The sequence below is a fragment of the Panulirus ornatus genome, chromosome 36 (assembly GCF_036320965.1).
Source record: "Panulirus ornatus isolate Po-2019 chromosome 36, ASM3632096v1, whole genome shotgun sequence".
NCBI classification, from domain to species: Eukaryota; Metazoa; Arthropoda; class Malacostraca; order Decapoda; family Palinuridae; genus Panulirus; species Panulirus ornatus.
In genome coordinates this window covers 9,762,909-9,789,147 of record NC_092259.1, presented here as the reverse complement: position 1 = coordinate 9,789,147, position 26,239 = coordinate 9,762,909, and the positions used below count along the sequence as shown (strand labels likewise).

Below are 26,239 nucleotides of genomic sequence, written 5' to 3'. Positions count from 1 at the left end.
GATGAGCTGTCAATTTATTGAATCAGGGTATGTGAAGCATCTGAGGTAAACCATGGAAAGTTTTGTGGGGCCTGGATGTAGAAAGGGAGCTGTGGTTTCGGTGTATTATAAGTGGAAGCTAGAGACAGTGCTGTCTTTTCCTAGCACTACCTCATGCAGGGGGAGGGGGTGTCATTTCATGTGTGGCGGGGTGGCAACAGGAATGAATAAAGGCAGCAGGTATGAATTATGTACATGTGTATATATGTAAATGTCTGTGTATGTATATATATGTATACGTTGAAATGTATAAGTATGTATATGTGGGTGTGTGGACGTGTATGTATGTATATACATGTGTATGTGGGTGGGTTGGGCTATTCTTTTGTGTTTCCTTGCGCTACTTTGCTAATGCGGGAGACAGCAACAAAGTATAATAGAATAGAATAGGTGCATTGTACATGACAGCTAGAGACTGAGTGTTGTCTTTTCCAAGCGCTTCCTCGCATGCGTGCAGGGAGAAGGGGGTGTCATTTCATGTGAGGTGGGGTGGCAACAGGAATGAATAAAGGCAGCAAGCATGAATTATGTACGTGTGTATATATGTATATGTCTGTGTATGTATATATATGTATACGTTGAAATGTATAGGTATGTATATGTGCGTGTGTGGATGTGTATGTTTATACATGTTTATGTGGGTGGGTTGGGCCATTATTTCATCTGTTTCCTTGCACTTCCTCGCTAATATGGGAGACAGCGACAAAGTATAATAGAATAGAATATATTTTTATATATATATATTCGTCTGTTTCCTTGCGCTACCTCGCTGATGTGGGAGACAGTGACAAAGTATAATAAATGAATACATAAATATATTACCCAAGGACCAATTTCTGTATTTTTTTTTTTTTTTCCAGTGGCAGGAAGTGCAGACTCTGGAGTGAGAAATTTCTGAGAAGACTAAGCTCTTAATAATACAGCCTCAACAAAAGTTACTTTTCAATGATAGTATAATGTCATGTATGTATTATTCAGTGTTCTTTATATATAGTTATTTTCATATACAGAAACTGTATGTCAGTAGTTTTATATTGCACTTAAAAATTTATACTGAAAGAAATCTGTCAATGATTTCATAATTTTTTACACTGACCAGGAAAGCAAAGATACTAGAGTGTCAGTTCGTAATGGAAAGCAAAGATAAGATTTTTGTGATAGGTTTGTACTTAACCATTGTAATAAAACAGAAAGACAATTGTATATTTTATTTAAGAACATATGAATACATATCAAAGATGGGACTGGTATGCTAGCACGAGCTGGAGAGCGTACAACTTGAAGGCTATCAGGACACACACATCACAGCTTAATTTTAGTCGTGCAAATGTATCACAAAAATTGGTTATTGTGGTATGGCATGTGAAAATATGTGGTAACATATGACTACCCTTTATTCTCTTATAACAGTTGAAGCCTTCCAAATGTGGAGCTTGACTGAGTGACATATAGGCAAGGCAACTTCTTTATCAGGTGGTTGGTGATGTCCATGTCCTGGCACCCGTCTGAGATCACAAAAGGTAACTTCACTGAGCAGTGCCCCCTGACTGATATGCTGCTACTGATAATACTGCCAAGTTTATCCTTGTATTTGGGTAATTCATTGCTCAGCACTGTATGGTACAGTAATACATTTGTGTCTAAGTACCAGTATATATATATATATATATATATATATATATATATATATATATATATATATATATATATATATATATATTGGGATGGGTAACTTAATAGTAAGTGGCTGTGGTTTCAGTGCATTACACATGACAGCTAGAGAATGGATGTGAGTGAGTGACTGAGACTTTCACTTTGTCTGTTCTTGGCTCTACTTTACTAATGCAGGTAACAATGAACAAGTGTGAAAGAAAAAAGAATATATATATATATATATATATATATATATATATATATATATATATATATATATATATATATACACACACACACTTGATCGCCATTTCCTGTGTCAGCAAGGTAGTGCTAGGAAACAGACTAACAACCCATCCACTCATACACACACACACACACATATATATATATATATATATATATATATATATATATATATATATATATATATATATATATATATATATATATATATATATATATTTGCGAGGTAGCGCAAGGAAACAGACGAAAGAAATGGCCCAACTCACCCCCATACACATGTATATACACACACGTCCACACACGCAAATATGCATACCTATACATCTCAATGTACACATATATATACACACACAGACACATACATATATACCCATGCACACAATTCACACTGTCTGCCTTTATTCATTCCCATCGCCACCTCGCCACACATGGAATACCATATCCCCCTTCCCCCTCATGTGTGCGGGGTAGCGCTAGGAAAAGACAACAAAGGCCTCATTTGTTCACACTCAGTCTCTAGCTGTCATGCAATAATGCCCGAAATCACAGCTCCCTTTCCACATCCAGGCCCCGCACAGCTTTCCATGGTTTACCCCAGACGCTTCACATGCCCTGATGCAATCCACTGACAGCACGTCAACCCCGGTATACCACATCGATCCAATTCACTCTATTCCTTGCCCGCCTTTCACCCTCCTGCATGTTCAGGCCCCGATCACTCAAAATCTTTTTCACTCCATCTTTCCACCTCCAATTTGGTCTCCCACTTCTCATTCCCTCCACCATTTACACATTTATCCTCTTTGTCGATCTTTCTTCACTCATTCTCTCCATGTGACCAAACCATTTCAAAACTCCCTCTTCTGCTCTCTCAACCATACTCTTTTTATTACCACACATCTCTCTTACCCTTTCATTACTTACTCGATCAAACCACTTCACACCACATATTGTCCTCAAACATCTCATTTCCAACAGATCCACCCTCCTCTGCACAACTCTATCTACAGCCCACGCCTCGCAACCATATATATTGTTTATTACATCCTCAGACAGAGTCTGTCTAAGGATGTAATAAACAAAAGTACTCTGTTCTTATTTTCTCTTTCCTGTGCTGTTGTAAGGGATAGGGGAGAAAGAGAATAATGTCAATGTATTCACTGCATGTAGCAGGTGAATTAGGGGGTGACTGGAAATCCTCCCTTCCTGTATTCTTTCCAAAAGAAGGAATGGAGCGAGGAGCCAAGTGAGGAATTTTCCCTCTAAGGGTCTGTCATCTGTCCTTGTCGCTCCTTTGCTCACACAGGAAATGGCAAGTATATATATATATATATATATATATATATATATATATATATATATATATATATATATATATATATATATCCCTGGGGATAGGGGAGAAAGAATACTTCCCACGTATTCCCTGCGTGTCGTAGAAGGCGACAAAAAGGGGAGGGAGCTGGGGGCTGGAAATCCTCCCCTATTTTCTTTTTTAATTTTCCAAAAGAAGGAACAGAGAAGGGGGCCAGGTGAGGATATTCCCTCAGAAGCCCAGTCCTCTGTTCTTAACGCTACCTTGCTAATGCGGGAAATGGCGAATAGTTTGAAAGAAAAAAGATATAAATATATATATATATATATATATATATATATATATATATATATATATATATATATATATATATATATATATATATATAATTGTCTGGGGTAAACCATGGAAAGCTGTGTAGGTATGTATATTTGCGTGTGTGGACGTATGTATATACATGTGTATGGGGGTGGGTTGGGCCATTTCTTTCGTCTGTTTCCTTGCGCTACCTCGCAAACGCGGGAGACCGACAAAGCAAAAAAAAAAATATGTATATATATATATATATATATATATATATATATATATATATATTATACACAGGCTTCTGGACTTCGGTTGCTTGAGATTACATCACAAGTGAAAAGTCACCTTTAGCAAGGCTGTATCATCTGAGGACAATATCTTGTTGAAGAATGGCGTTGCCCTCATTCAGACTGAATCACTTTCAGGATACAGAAAGGAGTACAGTCTCATTGAGGATCAAATCAATACAATGAAATCCATTTCCTTGCTCTTAACTGGAGTGCAGTCTCAGAGCAAAGGAGCCCTGTAAAAGAGAATGGATGAAGGCAGCAAGTATGAATATGTACATGTGTTTATATTTATATGTCTGTGTATGTATACGTTGAAATGTATATGTATGTACATTGTGTGTGGGCATTTATGTATATACATGTGTATGTGAGTGGGTTGGGCCATTCTTTCATGTTTCCTTGCGCTGCCTCGCTGATGTGCGAGACAGCAATTAAGTGTAATATATATATATATATTTCTTCATACTATTTGCCATTTCCCGCATTAGGGAGGTAGCATTAAGAACAGAGGACTGGGCCTTTGAGGGAATATCCTCACCTGGCCCCCTTCTCTGTTCCTTCTTTTGGAAAATTAGAAAAAAAAAAAATAAAACGAGAGGGGAGGATTTCCAGCCCCCCCACTCCCTTCCATTTTAGTCGCCTTCTACGACACGCAGGGAATACGTGGTAAGTATTCTTTCTCCCCTATCCCCACGGATAGGGGAGAAAGTGCATAGTTTGAGCTTTCAAGACCATTTTTAGGGAAAAAAGTAGGGGGTCGGCCTATACATGGGTAATAGTTTTGTTAGATTGAAATCCGTGCATGATGGGAAGGGCTAGGAGCAACTCTTAGCTTCAGACATGAAAAATATTTGCTAGTTACTGCCAGTAAACAATTGAAATGTAAAATATGTATGAATTAGTAATTAGATGTACTGTAACTTTCTTCTTTCATACTATTCGCCATTTCCCGCATTAGCGAGGTAACGTTGTATTATATATAAACTTGTCATATTTCTAGGAAATAAGAAGCAAGACAATAAGAGTATAAACACAGTTTCAATGTACAGTAATATTAAAGGCTGCTTAGGAAGGTCCGATGCAATGGTAAAGTCTCTGGGACCAGGGCTGTGCTGTATCAGTTAGATGGTGCGTGTTTTTCAAATTGTTTTTTGTTAAAAATCTCGTACGTCACAAGTATATTTTACTGAGCCTGAATGAATATATTCTCAGATATAGTTTTGCTGAAAGGTGATGTATTTCAGCATAAAATAGGATAAAATACATGACAAAAACAAAAGATGTTACTTGTTTTTTAGTAGTTTTTGGTTAAAATACTGTTATATTACTGTGATATTCTATTCATACTATGCTTGGAAATGTAATATTTTTGCTGAAATGATGTACGTATTACTGTGGAAAGCGGGATAAACTCATGATGAAAACAATCTACTCGCTTTCTCGTTATTCCAAAGTTGTTACTGTAATTGCTTTTCGAATGAATTTCATGTAAAAAAAAATTGTATTTCAATAATAGTCTATCTTAACTGACTTGAATAAATACTTAAATGGAAATATGTAATATTTTGGCTGAAGCTACCCACATTTCAGTGTAAAGTGCCTTAATGATAAATGGTAAACAATTTCCCTTAGGCACTTGGTGTTTCAGGCTCAGTAAACCTCAGTTTTTAGTACATAGAGTGTTTATTAGTGGGGATTTTCTGAAATGTGTTTTATATGACATAAAATATTATCCTTTTTTACCCTGATTAGCCTTAAAAAGCTTGGGTCGACCTATACATGAGGCATATCATTAATTAATGATTTCTTGGCCAAAAATCAAGGATCAACTTATACACAGGGTAGATTTTTAGATGAGTATATACTGTATATATGCAAAGTAAAAAGGTTAAAACCATACTTTATGGAGACATGGTGGTTTATTTTCAAGATAAATCATGTTTCTGTGAAGTGTGTATGTAGCCTTCATATAATTCATACTGTCTGCCCTTATTCATTCCCGCCGCCACCCCACCACACATGAAATGACAACCCCCTCCCCCTGCATGTGTGCGAGGTAGTGCTAGGAAAAGACAACAAAGGCCACATTTGTTCACACTCAGTCTCTAGCTGTCATGTATAATGCACCGAAACCACAGCTCCCTTTCCACATCCAGGCCCCACAAAACTTTCCATGATTCACCCCAGATGCTTCACTTGCCCTGGTTCAATCCATTGACAGCACGTCGACTCTGGTATACCACATTGTTCCAATTCACTCTATTCCTTGCACGCCTTTCACCCTCCTGCATGTTCAGGCCCCGATCACTCAGAATATTTTTCACTCCAACTTTCCACCTCCAGTTTGGTCTCCCACTTCTCGTTCCCTCCACCTCTGACACATGTATCCTCTTTGTCAATCTTTCCTCACTCATTCTCTCCATGTGACCAAACCATTTCAATACACCCTCTTTTGCTCTATGAACCACACTCTTTTTATTACCACACATCTCTCTCACCCTTTCATTACTTACTCGATTAAACTACCTCACACCACATATTATCCTCAAACATCTCATTTCCAACAGATCCACCCTCCACTGCACAACCCTATCTATATCCCATGCCTCACAACCAGATAACTTTGTTGGAACCACTATTCCGTCAAACATACCCATTTTTGCTCTCAGCGATAACGTTCTCTCCTTCCACACATTCTTCAGCACTCCCAGAACCTTCACCCCCTTCCCCACCCTGTGACTCACTTCCGCTTCCATGGTTCCATCTGCTGCCAAATCCACTCCTAGATTTCTAGAACACTTCACCTCCTCCAGTTTTTCTCCATTCAAACTCACCCTCCAATTTATTTGGCCCTCAACTCTACTGAACCTAATAACCTTGTTCTTATTCACATTTCCTCTCAGCTTTCTTCTTTCACACACTTTACCAAACTCAGTCACCAGCTTCTGCAGTTTCTCACCCGAATCAGCCACCAGCGTTGTATCATCAGCGAACAACAACTGACTCACTTCCCAAGCCCTCTCATCTACAGTAGACTGCATACTTGCCCCTCTCTCCAAAACTCTTGCATTCACCTCCCCAACAACCCCATCCATAAACAAACAACTATGGAGACATCACGCATCCTTGCTGCAAACCGACATTCACTGGGAACCAATCACTTTCCTCTCTCCCTACTCGTACACTTGCCTTACATCCTCGATATATATATATATATATAATATATATATATATATATATATATATATATATATATATATATATATATATATATATATATGTGTGTGGATCAGGTGTTTGCTTTGAAGAATGTATGTGAGAAATACTTAGAAAAGCAAATGGATTTGTATGTAGCATTTATGTTAGAAAAGCAAATGGATTTGTATGTAGCATTTATGGATCTGGAGAAGGCATATGATAGAGTTGATAGAGATGCTCTGTGGAAGGTATTAAGAATATATGGTGTGGGAGGCAAGTTGTTAGAAGCAGTGAAAAGTTTTTATCGAGGATGTAAGGCATGTGTACGTGTAGGAAGAGAGGAAAGTGATTGGTTCTCAGTGAATGTAGGTTTGTGGCAGGGGTGTGTGATGTCTCCATGGTTGTTTAATTTGTTTATGGATGGGGTGGTTAGGGAGGTGAATGCAAGGGTTTTGGAAAGAGGGGCAAGTATGAAGTCTGTTGGGGATGAGAGAGCTTGGGAAGTGAGTCAGTTGTTGTTCGCTGATGATACAGCGCTGGTGGCTGATTCATGTGAGAAACTGCAGAAGCTGGTGACTGAGTTTGGTAAAGTGTGTGAAAGAAGAAAGTTAAGAGTAAATGTGAATAAGAGCAAGGTTATTAGGTACAGTAGGGTTGAGGGTCAAGTCAATTGGGAGGTGAGTTTGAATGGAGAAAAACTGGAGGAAGTGAAGTGTTTTAGATATCTGGGAGTGGATCTGGCAGCGGATGGAACCATGGAAGCGGAAGTGGATCATAGGGTGGGGGAGGGGGCGAAAATTCTGGGAGCCTTGAAGAATGTGTGGAAGTCGAGAACATTATCTCGGAAAGCAAAAATGGGTATGTTTGAAGGAATAGTGGTTCCAACAATGTTGTATGGTTGCGAGGCGTGGGCTATGGATAGAGTTGTGCGCAGGAGGATAGATGTGCTGGAAATGAGATGTTTGAGGACAATGTGTGGTGTGAGGTGGTTTGATCGAGTAAGTAACGTAAGGGTAAGAGAGATGTGTGGAAATAAAAAGAGCGTGGTTGAGAGAGCAGAAGAGGGTGTTTTGAAATGGTTCAGGCACATGGAGAGAATGAGTGAGGAAAGATTGACCAAGAGAATATATGTGTCGGAGGTGGAGGGAACGAGGAGAAGAGGGAGACCAAATTGGAGGTGGAAAGATGGAGTGAAAAAGATTTTGTGTGATCGGGGCCTGAACATGCAGGAGGGTGAAAGGAGGGCAAGGAATAGAGTGAATTGGAGCGATGTGGTATACCGGGGTTGACGTGCTGTCAGTGGATTGAATCAAGGCATGTGAAGCGTCTGGGGTAAACCATGGAAAGCTGTGTAGGTATGTGTATTTGCGTGTGTGGATGTATGTATATACATGTGTATGGGGGTGGGTTGGGCCATTTCTTTCGTCTGTTTCCTTGCGCTACCTCGCAAACGCGGGAGACAGCGAAAAAAAAAAAAATATATATATATATATATATATATATATATATATATATATATATATATATATATATATATATATATACACATTTTCATTATTATTATACATAGTTGCTGTTTCCCAAGTGACTTCTCACAGTCCCTCCCCCCATACAAATATAACAATGACAAAAATATGCAATGAAATAACCCAACAGAAATCTTCCCAACTCAGTCTTAAATTTCAGCCCACCATACATACACCCATCAGGGACCACACTCTAGAAAAATGAGTCACACTCTCCTCCTTGTTCTCTGGACATCCAGTATTTTTCTCTTTTTGTAGATTCCTAACGATGCCTCTGTGAAGGCAAAAGCTTGAATGTATTGAATGAGGGACTACAGACAACTGGTGTTTGAGCACCCACCTAATGGTAGAATAATACTGAGAAAAGAACAAGAAAAAAGATTAAGAACTCCATATATGCTGTCATATTCAATTCTATGTCCATTATATATATGATTATAGAGATGCAAGTAACAAAAGGGTAAGGAATTTGGTTGAGACAGCTGAAGAGGACATGCTAAAAATGGTTTGGATATATGGAGAGGTTAACAGGAAGGATGTATGTGTCAGAAGTTGAGGGGACAAGAAGGGAAAGACCAAATTGGAGATGGAAGAATGGAGTGAAAAATATTTTCAGTGCTAAGAGCCAGAAAATGCATGAGGGTGAAAGAAGTGCATGAAATTGAGTAAAATGGGTTGATTTTGTACATGGGGCAACATGCTGTCATTTGACTGAACCTGACATATGAAGCTGCCAAGGGAAACCACAGAAAGGTCTGTGGGGCCTGGTTGTGGACAAGGGTCTGTGGTTTTGGTTCATTATACAATGCAGCTAAAGAATGGATGTGGGCAAATGAGGTTTTCTGTATCTGATCCTGGCTCTGTTTCATATACACTGGAAACTTTTCGTGCATTACACACGGCATATAGAGAATGGATGTGTGCTAATGAGGCTTTCTATACCTGATCCTGGCTCTGTTTCATGAACACAGGAAATATTGAATAAGCATATATATATATATATATATATATATATATATATATATATATATATATATATGCAGGAGAGTGAAAGGCATGCAAGGAATAGAGTGAATTGGAACAACATGGTATACTGGGGTCGACATGCTGTCAATGGATTGAACCAGGCCATGTGAAGCGTCTGAGGTAAACCATGGAAAGTTCTGTGGGGCCTGGATGTGGAAAGGGAGCTGTGGTTTTGGTGCATTATTACATAACAGCAAGAGACTGAGTGTGAACGAATGGGGCGTTTGTTGTCTTTTCCTAGCGCTACCTCGCACACATGAGGAGGGAGTGGGTTGTTATTTCATGTGTGGCGAGGTGGCGATGGGAATGAATAAAAGCAGACTATGAATTATGTACATGTGTATAAATGTATATGTCTGCGTGTGCATATATATGTATACGTTGAGATGTATAGGTATGTATATTTGCGTGTGTGGACGTGTATGTGTATACATGTGTATGTGGGTGGGTTGGGCCATTCTTTCGTCTGTTTCCTTGCGCTACCTTGCTAACGCGGGAGACAGCGACAAAGCAAATTAAATAAATAAATATATATGAATATATGTATATGTCTGTGTGTGTATATATATGTATACATCGAGATGTATAGGTGTGTATATTTGCGTGTGTGGACGTGTATGTGTGTACATGTGCGTGTGTGTGGGTTGGGCTGTTCTTTCGTCTGTTTCTACGTGCTACCTCACTAACGCGGGAGACGGCGACAAAGCAATATATATATATATATATATATATATATATATATATATATATATATATATATATATATATATATATATTTTTATTTTTTTTTATTTTTGTTTTTTATTTAATTTTCCAAAAGAAGGAACAGAGAAGGGGGCCAGGTGAGGATATTCCCTCAGAGGCCCAGTCCTCTGTTCTTAACGCTACCTTGCTAATGTGGGAAATGGCGAATAGTTTGAAAGAAAAAGAAAAACATATATATATATATATATATATGTGTACGTGTAGGAAGAGAGGAAATTGATTGGTTCTCAGTGAATGTAGGTTTGCGGCAGGGGTGTGTGATGTCTCCATGGTTGTTTAATTTGTTTATGGATGGGGTGGTTAGGGAGGTGAATGCAAGAGTTTTGGAAAGAGGGGCAAGTATGAAGTCTGTTGGGGATGAGAGAGCTTGGGAAGTGAGTCAGTTGTTGTTCGCTGATGATACAGCGCTGGTGGCTGATTCATGTGAGAAACTGCAGAAGCTGGTGTCTGAGTTTGGTAAAGTGTGTGAAAGAAGAAAGTTAAGAGTAAATGTGAATAAGAGCAAGGTTATTAGGTACAGTAGGGTTGAGGGTCAAGTCAATTGGGAGGTGAGTTTGAATGGAGAAAAACTGGAGGAAGTGAAGTGTTTTAGATATCTGGGAGTGGATCTGGCAGCGGATGGAACCATGGAAGCGGAAGTGGATCATAGGGTGGGGGAGGGGGCGAAAATTCTGGGAGCCTTGAAGAATGTGTGGAAGTCGAGAACATTATCTCGGAAAGCAAAAATGGGTATGTTTGAAGGAATAGTGGTTCCAACAATGTTGTATGGTTGCGAGGCGTGGGCTATGGATAGAGTTGTGCGCAGGAGGATAGATGTGCTGGAAATGAGATGTTTGAGGACAATGTGTGGTGTGAGGTGGTTTGATCGAGTAAGTAACGTAAGGGTAAGAGAGATGTGTGGAAATAAAAAGAGCGTGGTTGAGAGAGCAGAAGAGGGTGTTTTGAAATGGTTCGGGCACATGGAGAGAATGAGTGAGGAAAGATTGACCAAGAGGATATATGTGTCGGAGGTGGAGGGAATGAGGAGAAGAGGGAGACCAAATTGGAGGTGGAAAGATGGAGTGAAAAAGATTTTGTGTGATCGGGGCCTGAACATGCAGGAGGGTGAAAGGAGGGCAAGGAATAGAGTGAATTGGAGCGATGTGGTATACCGGGGTTGACGTGCTGTCAGTGGATTGAATCAAGGCATGTGAAGCGTCTGGGGTAAACCATGGAAAGCTGTGTAGGTATGTGTATTTGCGTGTGTGGACGTATGTATATACATGTGTATGGGGGTGGGTTGGGCCATTTCTTTCGTCTGTTTCCTTGAGCTAACTCACAAACGCGGGAGACAGCGACAAAGCAAAAAAAAAAAAATATATATATATATATGTATATATATATATATATATATATATATATATATATATATATATATATATATATATATATACACTATTCGCCATTTCCTACGTTAGTGAGGTAGCATTAAGAACAGAGGACTGAGCCTTTGAGGGATTATCCTCACCTGGCCCCCTTCTCTGTTTCTTCTTTTGGAAAATTAAAAAAACGAGAGGGGAGGTTTTCCAGCCCCCCACTCCCTCCCGTTTTAGTTGCCTTCTACGACACGCAGGGAATATGTGGGAAATATTCTTTCTCCCCTATCCCCAGGGGTATATATATATATATATATATATATATATATATATATATATTTTTTTTTTTTTTTTCCATATATATTCACCCTATCCTGCATTAGCAAGGTAGCGTTAAGAACAGAGGAGTGAGCCTTAGAGGGTATATCCTCACTAGGCCCACCTCTCCATTCCTTCTTTTGAAAAATTATAAACAGGAGGGGAGGATACATACATACACAGGTTGTGCTTCACTAATCCAGCACTATGTGGTTCATCAGCTCCCATGGTCTGACACGTTTTGAATCTGCTGCCATCACTTATTGGTTTGGCGCTCAGGTGCCAAAATCTGATTACATTGCAGCCAAGCTAATTAGCAGTCCTGTTGATTTCTTATATTCAGCTGTATTTCAGCCCTTCAGGATGTCATCAAAGAGACCAAGAGGTGCAGAAGATGGTGCTAGTGCTAATAAGCAAAAGCATAAATCATTATCTAGTCCTGGAAGGGTGGAGTTACTGAAAAGATTAGATAAAGGAACTTCTGTAAAGACTTTGTGTGAGCAATATGAGATTGGATTGTCACTTGTGTATGACTTAGGGGTCAATTTCTGTTTTCCAGTGTTTCCTGAGGTCCAGCAATGGTCAGGTCCCAAAGTTGCCAGATTAAAGAGGTACACCCTATACATATATCCCTGGGGATAGTGGAGAAAGAACACTACCCACATATTCCCTGCATATCATAGAAGGCAACTAAGAGCTGGCTGGAAATTCTTCCTTCCAATATTACTTTCCAAAGGAAGGAACAGAGTAATTTTTCCTCTTAAGACTCAGTAATCTGTTCTTGACGCTACTTCACTCATGTGGGAAATGACAAGCATGTGCGTATGAAAAAAAGAATTATATATATATATATATATAATATATATATGGGGGAGGGGGCGAAAATTTTGGGAGCCTTGAAAAATGTGTGGAAGTCGAGAACATTATCTCGGAAAGCAAAAATGGGTATGTTTGAAGGAATAGTGGTTCCAACAATGTTGTATGGTTGCGAGGCGTGGGCTATGGATAGAGTTGTGCGCAGGAGGATGGATGTGCTGGAAATGAGATGTTTGAGGACAATGTGTGGTGTGAGGTGGTTTGATCGAGTAAGTAACGTAAGGGTAAGAGAGATGTGTGGAAATAAAAAGAGCGTGGTTGAGAGAGCAGAAGAGGGTGTTTTGAAATGGTTTGGGCACATGGAGAGAATGAGTGAGGAAAGATTGACCAAGAGGATATATGTGTCGGAGGTGGAGGGAACGAGGAGAAGAGGGAGACCAAATTGGAGGTGGAAAGATGGAGTGAAAAAGATTTTGTGTGATCGGGGCCTGAACATGCAGGAGGGTGTAAGGAGGGCAAGGAATAGAGTGAATTGGAGCGATGTGGTATACAGGGGTTGACGTGCTGTCAGTGGAGTGAATCAAGGCATGTGAGGCGTCTGGGGTGGACCATGGAAAGCTGTGTAGGTATGTATACACGTGTGTGGACATGTGTATGTACATGTGTATGGGGGGGGGGGGGGCCATTTCTTTCGTCTGTTTCCTTGCGCTACCTCGCAGACGCGGGAGACAGCGACAAAGTATAAAAAAAAAAAAAAAAAAATATATATATATATATATATATATATATATATATATATATATATATATATATATATATAAAACAGGTGATAACAAGTAGTGGTGATGTGAGAAGGAGATGGAGTGAGTATTTTGAAGGTTTGTTGAATGTGTTTGATGATAGAGTGGCAGATATAGGGTGTTTTGGTCGAGGTGGTGTGCAAAGTGAGAGGGTTAGGGAAAATGATTTGGTAAACAGAGAAGAGGTAGTAAACGCTTTGCGGAAGATGAAAGCTGGCAAGGCAGCAGGCTTGGATGGTATTGCAGTGGAATTTATTAAAAAAGGGGGTGACTCAGTTGTTGACTGATTGGTAAGGGTATTTAATGTATGTATGACTCATGGTGAGGTGCCTGAGGATTGGTGGAATGCGTGCATAGTGCCATTGTACAAAGGCAAAGGGGATAAAAGTGAGTGCTCAAATTACAGAGGTATAAGTTTGTTGAGTATTCCTGGTAAATTATATGGGAGGGTATTGATTGAGAGGGTGAAGGCATGTACAGAGCATCAGATTGGGGAAAAGCAGTGTGGTTTCAGAAGTGGTAGAGGATGTGTGGATCAGGTGTTTGCTTTGAAGAATGTATGTGAGAAATACTTAGAAAAGCAAATGGATTTGTATGTAGCATTTATGGATCTGGAGAAGGCATATGATAGAGTTGATAGAGATGCTCTGTGGAAGGTATTAAGAATATATGGTGTGGGAGGAAAGTTGTTAGAAGCAGTGAAAAGTTTTTATCGAGGATGTAAGGCATGTGTACGTGTAGGAAGAGAGGAAAGTGATTGGTTCTCAGTGAATGTAGGTTTGCGGCAGGGGTGTGTGATGTCTCCATGGTTGTTTAATTTGTTTATGGATGGGGTTGTTAGGGAGGTGAATGCAAGAGTTTTGGAAAGAGGGGCAAGTATGAAGTCTGTTGGGGATGAGAGTGCTTGGGAAGTGAGTCAGTTGTTGTTCGCTGATGATACAGTGCTGGTGGCTGATTCATGTGAGAAACTGCAGAAGCTGGTGACTGAGTTTGGTAAAGTGTGTGAAAGAAGAAAGTTAAGAGTAAATGTGAATAAGAGCAAGGTTATTAGGTACAGTAGGGTTGAGGGTCAAGTCAATTGGGAGGTAAGTTTGAAGGGAGAAAAACTGGAGGAAGTAAAGTGTTTTAGATATCTGGGAATGGATCTGGCAGCAGATGGAACCATGGAAGTGGAAGTGGATCATAGGGTGGGGGAGGGGGCAAAAATCCTGGGAGCCTTGAAGAATGTGTGGAAGTCGAGAACATTATCTCGGAAAGCAAAAATGGGTATGTTTGAAGGAATAGTGGTTCCAACAATGTTGTATGGTTGCGAGGCGTGGGCTATGGATAGAGTTGTGTGCAGGAGGATGGATGTACTGGAAATGAGATGTTTGAGGACAATGTGTGGTGTGAGGTGGTTTGATCGAGTAAGTAACGTAAGGGTAAGAGAGATGTGTGGAAATAAAAAGAGTGTGGTTGAGAGAGCAGAAGAGGGTGTTTTGAAATGGTTTGGGCACATGGAGAGAATGAGTGAGGAAAGATTGACCAAGAGGATATATGTGTCGGAGGTGGAGGGAACGAGAAGTGGGAGACCAAATTGGAGGTGGAAAGATGGAGTGAAAAAGATTTTGTGTGATCGGGGCCTGAACATGCAGGAGGGTGAAAGGAGGGCAAGGAATAGAGTGAATTGGATCGATGTGGTATACCGGGTTGACGTGCTGTCAGTGGATTGAATCAGGGCATGTGAAGCGTCTGGGGTAAACCATGGAAAGCTGTGTAGGTATGTATATTTGCGTGTGTGGACGTATGTATATACATGTGTATGGGGGTGGGTTGGGCCATTTCTTTCGTCTGTTTCCTTGCGCTATCTCGCAAACGCGGGAGACAGCGACAAAGCAAAAAAAATATATATATATATATATATATATATATATATATATATATATATATATATATATATATATATATATATATATGTTTATATATATATATATATATATATATATATATATATATATATATATATATATATATATATATATATACATATATATATTCCCACTCACTTGGCAATTTCTGTCGAAAGATGGTTGTGGTTTTCCTGTTTATTGCACTTAATGTCTGTGTAATCACTTTTATAATTCCAGTGATGCATCACTGAAACTAAGGTTATGGTTGATTCCTCACATGACTTTTTCTGGCCTTGGTGAACAATTATTGAAGTAATTTAAGGATCATAATAACTAATCCCATCCAAAAGCAATTAAGGGTACAAGTCCTCAGTGTGACCATGTTTTTAGAATTAACAACTCATTAGCTCATCTTTAAATTCACCCACACAGAGACATCGTCAACCTCTCTATCATTTGTGCACAAAACATGTATTCAATCATTTGCCAGAGGAACAAAACCCATAATATAGGGAGGTAATTACTCTGCTTCACCTTCTACATTCAACAGTCTTCAATAATATTAACATACCAAAGATCAACTCTATTATTCATTATTTAAACACATACATTACTTAGATACAATTAAAACTATATATAAAATATTGGGCAAATCTGCATTGTCATATACAATTAATCCTAGGAAAAGCAACAAAATTTGATAAAAGTAGAAAAATGAATCAGCTGGATCAAATACCATCTAAAAAGTCATTTCCTCATTGAACCTATAGTGTAACTGCCATTCGCAAGCAATGGTTACAACTTTGGAAGGTAAAAAAAGGAAGATGGGTGATCCTTAGTTACATTATATATTTAACTCCCATTACCATTACATGTGTAATAATAACATTAGTCCCCACATGCGAAGAGCCAAAACTTTATACTTCACTGAAGTACAATTCTATGCTCCTAACTGGTGAGGCTTACAACAACTTTGGTTTACTGTTTTCTTTTGTTGCCCCTTAAAGGCTTTATGACAAAATACAGTCACAAGGTGCCTGCTGTCTGCGGAATTTTCACACATTAGCCAAATATAAGATAACAATACAGCTGGGTTATAAGACAAACTTCCAACCTCAGATTATTAGGAAAAACAGTAGTCTATTTGATAAGCCACTTCAATATAAATGGTTGCTTTGTGCAAAACCTAACACAAAACACCTTAATTACAGGTTATCACAATTCTTTGTTGCAGACCCAACAAAAACACTATGTCAGCTGAATGATTATGTAGGCTGGTTAAACTTTCATATAACTGAAAAAGGTGAAACATACCTACTTTATTACAAGCATCGTCAAACATGAAAATGATCACTGTTGAACTGACATGTCATCTAGCTGGTGATATTTTTGTGTTTTACATCAGTGGATGTATATAAGTGGGCAGGAGGCTGTACACCACTGATCTACCCCATATTGAGGAATGAGGTTAAGAACAATAGATGGAATAGGAGCATTTCATTATCTGTCATCATCATATTAATTCGATCCATCAGTCATATCAAAAATACTCTGTCACCTGACAAAGGTGACATTATATCTACAAGGACGATTGATTAATACACTAACACTAGATAAGGGGGAATGTGAAACCAATATCAGATAATGGATTATAAGGTGATATTGTAAAAACCTGTGCAGTAGATTATTCTAATACCACTCTACAATGAGGACAAAGGTCAGATCAATATCTGATAAATGTAATTATCTTAACCACTGTGGTACCATCGAGAAACAACCATCTTCCGTTTATAGCAGGGGAAGGAAAAAAAATTCTGTTGTGCCTGAATAAGAGAACTTCTGCATCATTACAAAAATTAAGAACTAATTCAAATGCTCTTGTTATACCACCACTGTTTGGTGTTGCAAAGTGTGATATCAGCCAACAATTCTTTAGACATGGCATTTTTCTCACTTTTGTTGTATCAAATCAACTTTCTTTGTGTTCACATTCCTCAGTTTTGTTTTTTCTTCTTTTTCATGTGAATATCTATTCTGCATGATATCAGAGAAATGTTGATTGAGAAACTCCCATGTAAACTCCACTAAAGTTTAGTGCTTTGATGTGGCAGCATATCATCCTCCTCCCTCTAACATTTAGGGGGTAATTAAGCTTTCAGTCCCTTTATTTTCTTTACTTTGAGTGAGGCTCTTAGCTTCTGGTCATGAAACTGGTGTGACCTCAAAAGCACCAAGATTAGTATTTTTAGTGTGGACAAAAACTAGGATCTGCAACAAAAGGGTGGAAGGATGAGGGTTGATTCGTGCAGTTAAAGGGTTAATTTGCATAATGTATGTTTGAGAACAATAGCTTTGTGAACAAATTACAGCTACTTTTCTACTAATCATTACCCTGTGAACAACAGGGTCATTTGAGTAATATGTATTTTAATGCCTCAGAATTGCTGTACACATAAACTGTCATCATATCTTGAAACAGGATTTGTGACATGCTGCAGGGAGTTGATCCAGTGGTCTTAATTACCCCTGGAAGCATTATCAAGGGAGTACTGCCTTATACTTTTGTTTTTCTACTCTGGCAATAAATTTACATGGCTATGTACACAATGACCTCAAAAAATTTAGAATTATAGAATACCATATTTCTCATGCTGTTGTATACTCATACTGCCTGCTTTTAGAACCCTTTACATGTCCAAATTCTTCATATAAACCTGCTGGGGTAATCTTCATTCATTTCACAACTGCGGTCTAATGGGATCTGCCCTTTCAGTTTGACAAAAAAAAAAAAATTAAAACAAACTCATTTTAAGTATTTCTCATGTATGTTTAATCCTTGGAAGTGAAAAGATAACTATGCCCAAAATATATGATGATTCAATGTGTGCTGGCTCATCCAAACGTAGAATTATGTAACGTATAGACCAGCTTTAAACAGTAAGCAAAGCTTACCATGTGTATCTTCCAACATTAACCCAAAGTGATGCAAATGGAGTAGAATGTCAAATTACACAGATTACTCTTTAGAGTATAAAAACACCAGAGACCTAGCATTCTGATTAATGTCAATAATTTGTAAGCCTCTAGAAATAACTGGAACATAATTCATAGAACTTCATACTGGGAAATTAACCTGCTTCTTGCCTTTTCATCCTTTCTGACTGTTTTCCGACATAGGGTTGTAACTAAGGTTCCAGAGTAATTTGAAAATATTTCATAAATACCTGTTATTTTTTAAGACATTTGTTGTAACAGCATTTGTGTATCAAAAAAATTTAAAGTTTATGACATACTATGTAAAATTTTGAAAACAACAATGTGAATGACTGAGGCCAATTCTTCATCTGCCCCTGGTGCTACCTTGTTAACCTGGAAAACAGTCAACAAATGTGAAAATATATGCTGATAGACCATTTAACACAAACATGTACTAATCACCGTCTGATACTTAATACCTGATATTGGATTTACATTTCACCGTAAATAAGTTAGTACAGAAGCACTTTCATCTTTCAAATGACAAAACACTCTTTATGTGAAGGATCAACCATACTTATGCTGTGGGAATAATTAACAATAAAAACCCATAAATGGAAAACACAAATATATTCTTATCACTGAAGTCAGATGGGGTGTCAGCTTAACTATCATTATTTTCAAGACTAGTGATACTTATTATGTTACATGAAAAAGTCAACTGCTTCAGTTATGGGTTGAAGTGATACAACAGTGGTACATAAATCCTTAAAGCACTTCATGGTTGAAAGTGCCTCGTACCATCATCAGAACTTAATCATGTCCTAAATTGGTACTTTTAATGGACTCTAAGAAAATTCAATAAAATTAGCTAAAAATGGAAAACCCTTTTCAGTTTACACTCTACCCAAGTGCTGGTGACTAGTGACTGTCTTAGTTGTGGTGAGTATGATGCAAACTTCTCTCAAACTTGTGACTAGTTACTGCAACCTTGTGACTATACAATAGCCAATAGTGTAATGGAGTCTTTCATTCATGATAACAGGGATCTTTGGATGATATATGTAAGACTTCCATGTGGTGAACTAAAAAGTTCAAACAACCATACATTTTTCTTTCAAAGAACATATGTTCTTCCCCTTTAAAACAAAACCTGACATCCACATCTGAGACACAAGCCAAGATTTCACCTTCTAGGAGGGATCACAGCAGCAGCTCTCCAAGACTGGTCATTTTCAGTCAGAAACCACAGCCAGGCTGTCTTTTCCTTAAACAATATTTCAGTAATAATCCATAGAGTTTACATAATTTCTTCCCCTGAAAACTGGTGCAACCTTTTCCTTCCTTATCTAAATTTTTAACTAATTTGTGGGTAGAAGCTTTAATGATATACAATATAGCATACTTTCTTACCTCACTCTCAAATGTACAAAAGGAGGAAAAAATACTGACCCCATTTGACAAATCATTGTAACATGAGCTGAAACAGACCAAAAACAATTAAAGACCACAGTACAGTTCCAGCTAATGGTAAAAAATCAAATATTAGGCAAGACTTGTTCCAGGTTTCTACAAAAACTTCAGCATATTCTAATATCAAGTTCAACATTATCATGAAATGAAATGGAAGCACTGCAAGTGATAATACATGGTGATTTGATAATACATGTGGCATCTCCAGCATTAAGTCTATGCAAACTGTTTTTACATCACTTCACAGCATCATATTTTCTGTATTACTACATCATGAAAATAATAACTCCAATGATAAAGTGAGTAAAAGCTGCTGATACCACATATACTCACCAAGCAGCACAGATTAATTACGAATGTAGCACTACAGCATGGCTAGCCATTCATATTTCTGACAATCACCCAAGGGGAAAAAAAGTGTAACGAGTCTTCTTCGGAGTCTTGACTAGATACCAAACAAACCCTGGTATTCCGTGGTTGGAGACAGCCTGGCAAGACATACAGACATCTGCATTATTCCGGACCATGTTTCTGAAGCGTGCTCCCGGGTGTCATTCGGTTATTAGACAGCAGCTGTTTGTCCCCATTAAAACACTGTGATTGTGGCTACAACATAAACAGCATAATCACTAAGTACTTAATCATAACTTAATGGATGATTTGCTTATTATAATGCTCCTATAAACGTTTATAATATATAAAAATTTTCGAGAGCACGATTCAAAACTTTAGTCCAGAGTCTGTTCAGCAGCATAGGTGAGCAAAGACCACAGAAGCACTAGCACTAACATTCACCACTGTATCTACATATCTTATTTACAAAAAGTAATATAATTTCACCATCATACTAATAGTATATGCTAATGTGGCATAGTAATAATTCCATGATAATGCATAAAAAACACCAGCAAGAGTATGAACCCCAACACTGTACTAAATGCAAAGGCTCATTAGGTTTCCGTGAGTGGATCCTATGTGCCCTACCAACCCTGGGCAGGGAGGGGTCTATTTACAAGGAAGTTAGGAGTGCAAAGGGGGCAGGGCTTGTACAAAACTTGAGACCTTAGTATAGGCAGTGTGGCTGTCATATACATTCCTTAGTAAAGCATGTGATTTAAGAGGTGTGGCTGTACAAAAGTAGTTGAAAAGCCAATACTATAAATAAATTACTTTCCCTACAAAAATACAGCTGATGCACCGACTCCATGCAAGTGTTGGAGAAAGCAGCATAAGCTGCAATGTCACTCTGAGGGTTGTTAGGATCTTAGTGCATATCTGCCTGACAGCAGCACATGTAACACAACTGAGTATATCTAACTTGTCTTAATCATCACTACACCTTTCACTACATTAAGTCAATTGAGCTGTACATTCATCACTTTAATACCTGTCATAAAAGACCTTTAAATTTCATGTTCCGTAAATTCTTATGCAGAAAATTAAAAAGGCCTCCCAAGATGATTTATAAAGAGTTAATACAATAAGATTACATAATAATTTATTCCTAACTCAAGGCAACAAATGACCAAATGATCTGAGTTGGCATGTGATGGTAAACACATGGTAGAACAGTGAATGGTAATGCAATGCCACCTTCAGCACAATGGGTGGTGTTTAACAAATACCTATAACAGTCAATGATGATGCATCACCACATACAGCATTATGGGTAGTACTGCTACACCAACTGCAGCACACTTGATACTGCAACTAAGGCTGGATCAATATACTGATAAACTGTTACAAAATGGTACTACAGAATGATATGATGCAAGCAGGTATAAGAAAAAAAAGATACATCCTTAAGTCAAATAATAACTTAAACACTTTCATTTCTTCCCAAATTACCATTAATGAATGACTTAGATGGAAGTGTGGAGTGAAAGGGCCTTTGAGTTGCTGGGGCCTGAACATTCAGGAGGGTGAGAGGTCTATATGGGATAGGGAAAATTAGAGATATGGTATGTGGGGGGTGAGGTGCTGTCAGTAGGTTGAACTAGGAGTATGTGAAGCAATCTAGGGAAATCATGAAATGGTCTGTGGGGCTTGGATGTGGATAGTAGGCTCTGGTTTTGGTGTATTATACATGATAGCTAAAGATGTGGATGATGGGCTCTGGTTTGGGTGTATTGTACATGGTAGCTAAAATGTGAACAAAATGGAAACAAAGAAGGCTGTTGTTCATCTGTTTCTCGCCCTACCTCACTAAAGTGGGAAATGGCAAATGAATTTGGAAAAAGTGGACTTTCTTTTTCCTTATTTTAAAACTAAAAACACATGACACCATTAATGGACTAGTGCATTAGGGGTAGTGTCAGCCTTAATTCAGCGTAATTTCAAAATAAAATTCATTTGATTTTTAAACTGCTAGTGTTTATTTTAACTGGCAATGCAAAGGTACATAAGCCTCCAGACTGTTACTCAAAATTGAAATACAAAAGCTCTGAGAAATGTAATTTGTACATTACAATGCACCGTATGCATATGGATAACAAGATTAACATACTAGAGTAGGAGTACCATAATTTAATATATTGGAAATAGGTCTCTAATAGCCAGCCCTAGTAGCAGCAAATCCTGCACATTTAGTGAAGGTGCTATAACACTACATACAGCACTGGGTGGTACCGCATCATCATCTTCAACACAGGAGTCTGTGCTGTAAAACCATCTAAAGTATGGCACTCAGTAGTGCTGGCAGTACTGCAACATCACCTATATTAAATTGAGTGGTGCAAAGACACCACGTACAGTGCTGGGTGTTGCTGCAACATCACCTGCAACACAGTAAGTGGTGCTGCATCACCAGATATGTGCTAACAACACCCTACATAAACATTCTGTCCACTGTAGTTTTTCAACATAGCAGGATCAACAAGTTCTCACCACACACACAACTTATAATCTTCGGTTATAGCACGAGGGTCTTTTGTCTTTTTTTTTTTTAACATTCTGCACCAATAATACTTTATTTGGGTATAAATGTAGTGTAGGAAAACATATCATCCATTCTGAATAATAATCACAATAAAGATGATAATAACAATGGTCAAGTATTAGTTGTTAATGTAGTATGAGCACTGTCAGTGGTACAAATTTTTTCTGTCTCACATTGTACCAAATCTCCATTCACTCCTCTGTTAAGAAGAAATGTAAGTGGTCCCTAATTCATGTAGCAGGCCCCGCAATTTGATTTTTTACTGAATGTCATGACTTTCCCACAAAGACTTCTTTATTTTCTTCTTCTTCAAGAGGTGTAGCACACTTATCTTCGGTTTAGCTCCATCTTGACAGCTGCAAAAGAAAACAATATTAGAACATTTTTGAAGCATACTAGTAATCTGAACTCAATTGTTTCACACAAATTGCTTAACCTGCAAATGCTCATGTATCATCTATTTGATAAATTGCAAAACAGCTGTTTCTACAACAAAAATTATGGAAAGGTAAGACTTTAGCCTTTGATATGCCATGATGGGGTTGACGAACCTAGACCTCAACCCACAGGAGTCTCAGCTGTAAACTTGAATGATAAGAGAAAGAAAATAAAGATGACTACAAGTCAGCTCAAACTTTCAAACTCTTCTTTTGGAACTTGTCATTAAAATTCTATGGTCTATGATAGCAATGGCAAACTAATTTCACCATCACTGTAACAATTGTAATTCGCTCAAATTTCATATAAACAATATTCACTGGTGTTACCAGTAACATAAAGCTTAGTATCATTATCCCCATTCTGCCACAGAGCATAAGACAATCCTCCTATATCAAAATTACTCCTCTACTTTGGGTATGGGACTGAGGTGACTAATGCCTATTGTATATACTCAACAAATCAGATAAATAGCATCAGCCAGTCTATGGTCCTAAAGGAAGTATCTTTCTTGTTCTATTTAGGACTCTGCTCTCTTTCTCACTGGAATGTGTCAAGTGCATAAATGAATTCTTCCACAATCAGCCATTTCACACACTCCTCTGGTGATATGCCATTGAAAAGTGCTTCCCAGTGGTGATATGCCATTTAAAAGTGCATCTCTGTTTACCTCCACTTACTGTTGTAATTAAATTTCTGGAGTTTATCTCTATGATGATGTGGTGTAATGCAGTGACTAAGCATCCATGTTTGTGTGTACCTTTGTAAGGTTCAGATCATAGTAAAGATTATCTAAGATGGCAATGTCATACAGTAAGTCTATATCTTTTGTGAAAAGTATTTCTTGTGGTAGGTAGTAGTTGGTAGGCAGCCAACGACCAGGGAGGTATATTACCGGTACTACCCGCCTGGGTATTGGGAGGGTTAGTGACGGCTGCGTAGTGAGCCAGCACTTCAGTGGTTGTCAAGCTACCCTCCTTTGACCCAGGTAGCTGTCTTTTCTTTCTGCCTCACCCACACATGGACTACTGGCATTTTGTCCACAAACATACAATCTCCTTGTCATACATAACACCTGACAACACTGAAGTCACACAGCTCATTCTTTGTAACTCTAGATTTTCCTGTGGTGAGCACTATTTGCTAGCCCTGCCCTTTACCAAAATTATAGGAGGAATAGTAGAAGCAGCAATTAGTAACATTTAGATGGGAGCTTTAGGTAGAAACATTAGGTAGAAGTAGTAGGTAGGAACATTATGCAGGAACGTTAGGTAAAGTAGTTAGCAGCAAAACCACTCGTGACATGGGGAAACAGAATGGAAGAGTACTGGAGGGAGAGAAATGGGGGAAGAATGTGGGGAATGGTTTACGTGACGAAGGCATGCAAGGACAGGTATAAGTGGAGGCCCTTTTGCCATGGCCACCCCATGATTGTAGTTCCTGTAGGGAATAGGCATCAGATATATCGACAGATGGATAGATAGGTTAAATTTTAAGTCATAATAACTAGATATTCCTCTTTATTAGTTGAGGTATTTATAAGTTCAGATGTAACTGAACTTTTAACATTTAAAACAACTTTCCATGTGTCCTTCCTATTCTTTTACTCCTGTTTAGGTTTCTGTTAGCTTGTACTGTATTATTCATTTATAATTACCCCAAGACCAATTTCTATTAGGGAGTCCTGGTGTTACCCAGGGCCTCTTTCTAATGGCTCCTGCAGCCCAAGGCTGTGCTACCTCCAGTAGCAGGGAAATGCAAAATCCTTTATAGTGAAGTCTTTTAACAAGAGTGCACTCCCAATGGTACAACCTTGCCAGAGGTAATTTTTTACTCATGGTATAACCTAAAGCATGTGGAGTCCAGAAACCAGGTGACCCTTGAGGCTTATATGTTAGTAAAGTAACCAAGTTTTTCAGTTTTGATAACCAACACTTTCACTAAATTATTTTCTGAAGAAATAGTTATTCAGATGTAAGTGAATCTTTAACATGAAGTCCAACACCTCCACATGTCCTTCCTATTCTGTTAGATATTATTTCAGGATGCTAACCTTTATGACCATGTAGTCTTTCATGTGACTGTCTATGAAGGCTGCAGTTACTGTATTTAAGTCAGCCAGAAAAACATTCGTAAGAAGGATCTGTTAGCTTTGCGCAATTCAGGTTTCTGTATGTTGGCCATCCACAGCCTCAATGAGCAAGGAAGCAACAGGGCAGGTGGTTAGACAAGCTGTGGAGGTCAAAGAGCCTCCAAAACAATAATTAGTTAAATGTATGGTAAGCTGCCTAATTTGAAAGTTAATTGAGAAACATATCATTTTACCAGGACTAACCAAAATTTGAAACTTCCCTTTTCAGATCACCTCTCAAAATTATTATAGTTCATCAAGGCTTATACTACTAACCATCAATTATCTCCTGTTTAACTTTATCAAGCTCCTTCCTCATTTCATCCATAATTTCTTCTTTAAGTCTTTCTAAATCTCCTGCTGATGCTCCTCCTCCTCCTGTAGATTCCCCAAGTCCATTAACTCTTGGGGCTCCATCATCTGATGTGGAGCCAAACCTCTTGCGTGCTGGCTTTGGTGACTCTGGTCCAGTCTTTCCATTTGAAGATGATGACGTGTTGCCTGGACTTTTTTGTGATGATCTTGGTGGGTCCTGTTGAAATGAAATGGCCTAGTATGTAAAGAATGACCCACTGCACATTGTACTGCTTATGCATTTTCTAAAGACTCTAGTCACAGACATAGGCCAGAAAAGATAAGGCTTAAGGTTTTATGAGAAGATGAAAACCTTGCCACTTGAAAGGAAGTTGTTGCAATGGTTGAAAACGACAAGGGAAAGTAGAGTTCTAAAGCTTAATGGGG

The 26,239-nt window shown here is 38.4% G+C and overlaps 2 protein-coding genes across 11 annotated transcripts in view; one reads left to right on the top strand and one right to left on the bottom strand.

Moving 5' to 3' along the window:
- The window catches only part of LOC139760323 (uncharacterized), a 49,023-nt gene extending 44,030 nt beyond the window's left edge, over positions 1–4,993 (top strand). The window contains exon 7 of the mRNA XM_071683333.1: positions 900–4,993. The gene's annotated coding sequence lies outside the window, so the exon portion shown is untranslated. The remainder of the gene's footprint in view (positions 1–899) is intronic.
- Positions 4,994–16,369: 11,376 nt separating this feature from the next.
- The window catches only part of ena (ENAH actin regulator enabled), a 153,113-nt gene continuing 143,243 nt past the window's right edge, over positions 16,370–26,239 (bottom strand). For all 10 annotated transcript variants that reach the window (XM_071683329.1, XM_071683331.1, XM_071683326.1 and 7 more), the window contains 2 exons: positions 25,775–26,030; positions 16,370–23,285 (listed from right to left, as the gene is read on the bottom strand). In XM_071683329.1, coding sequence (XP_071539430.1) covers positions 23,257–23,285; positions 25,775–26,030 — 285 coding nt within the window. In that variant the 3' untranslated portion in view covers positions 16,370–23,256. The remainder of the gene's footprint in view (positions 23,286–25,774; positions 26,031–26,239) is intronic.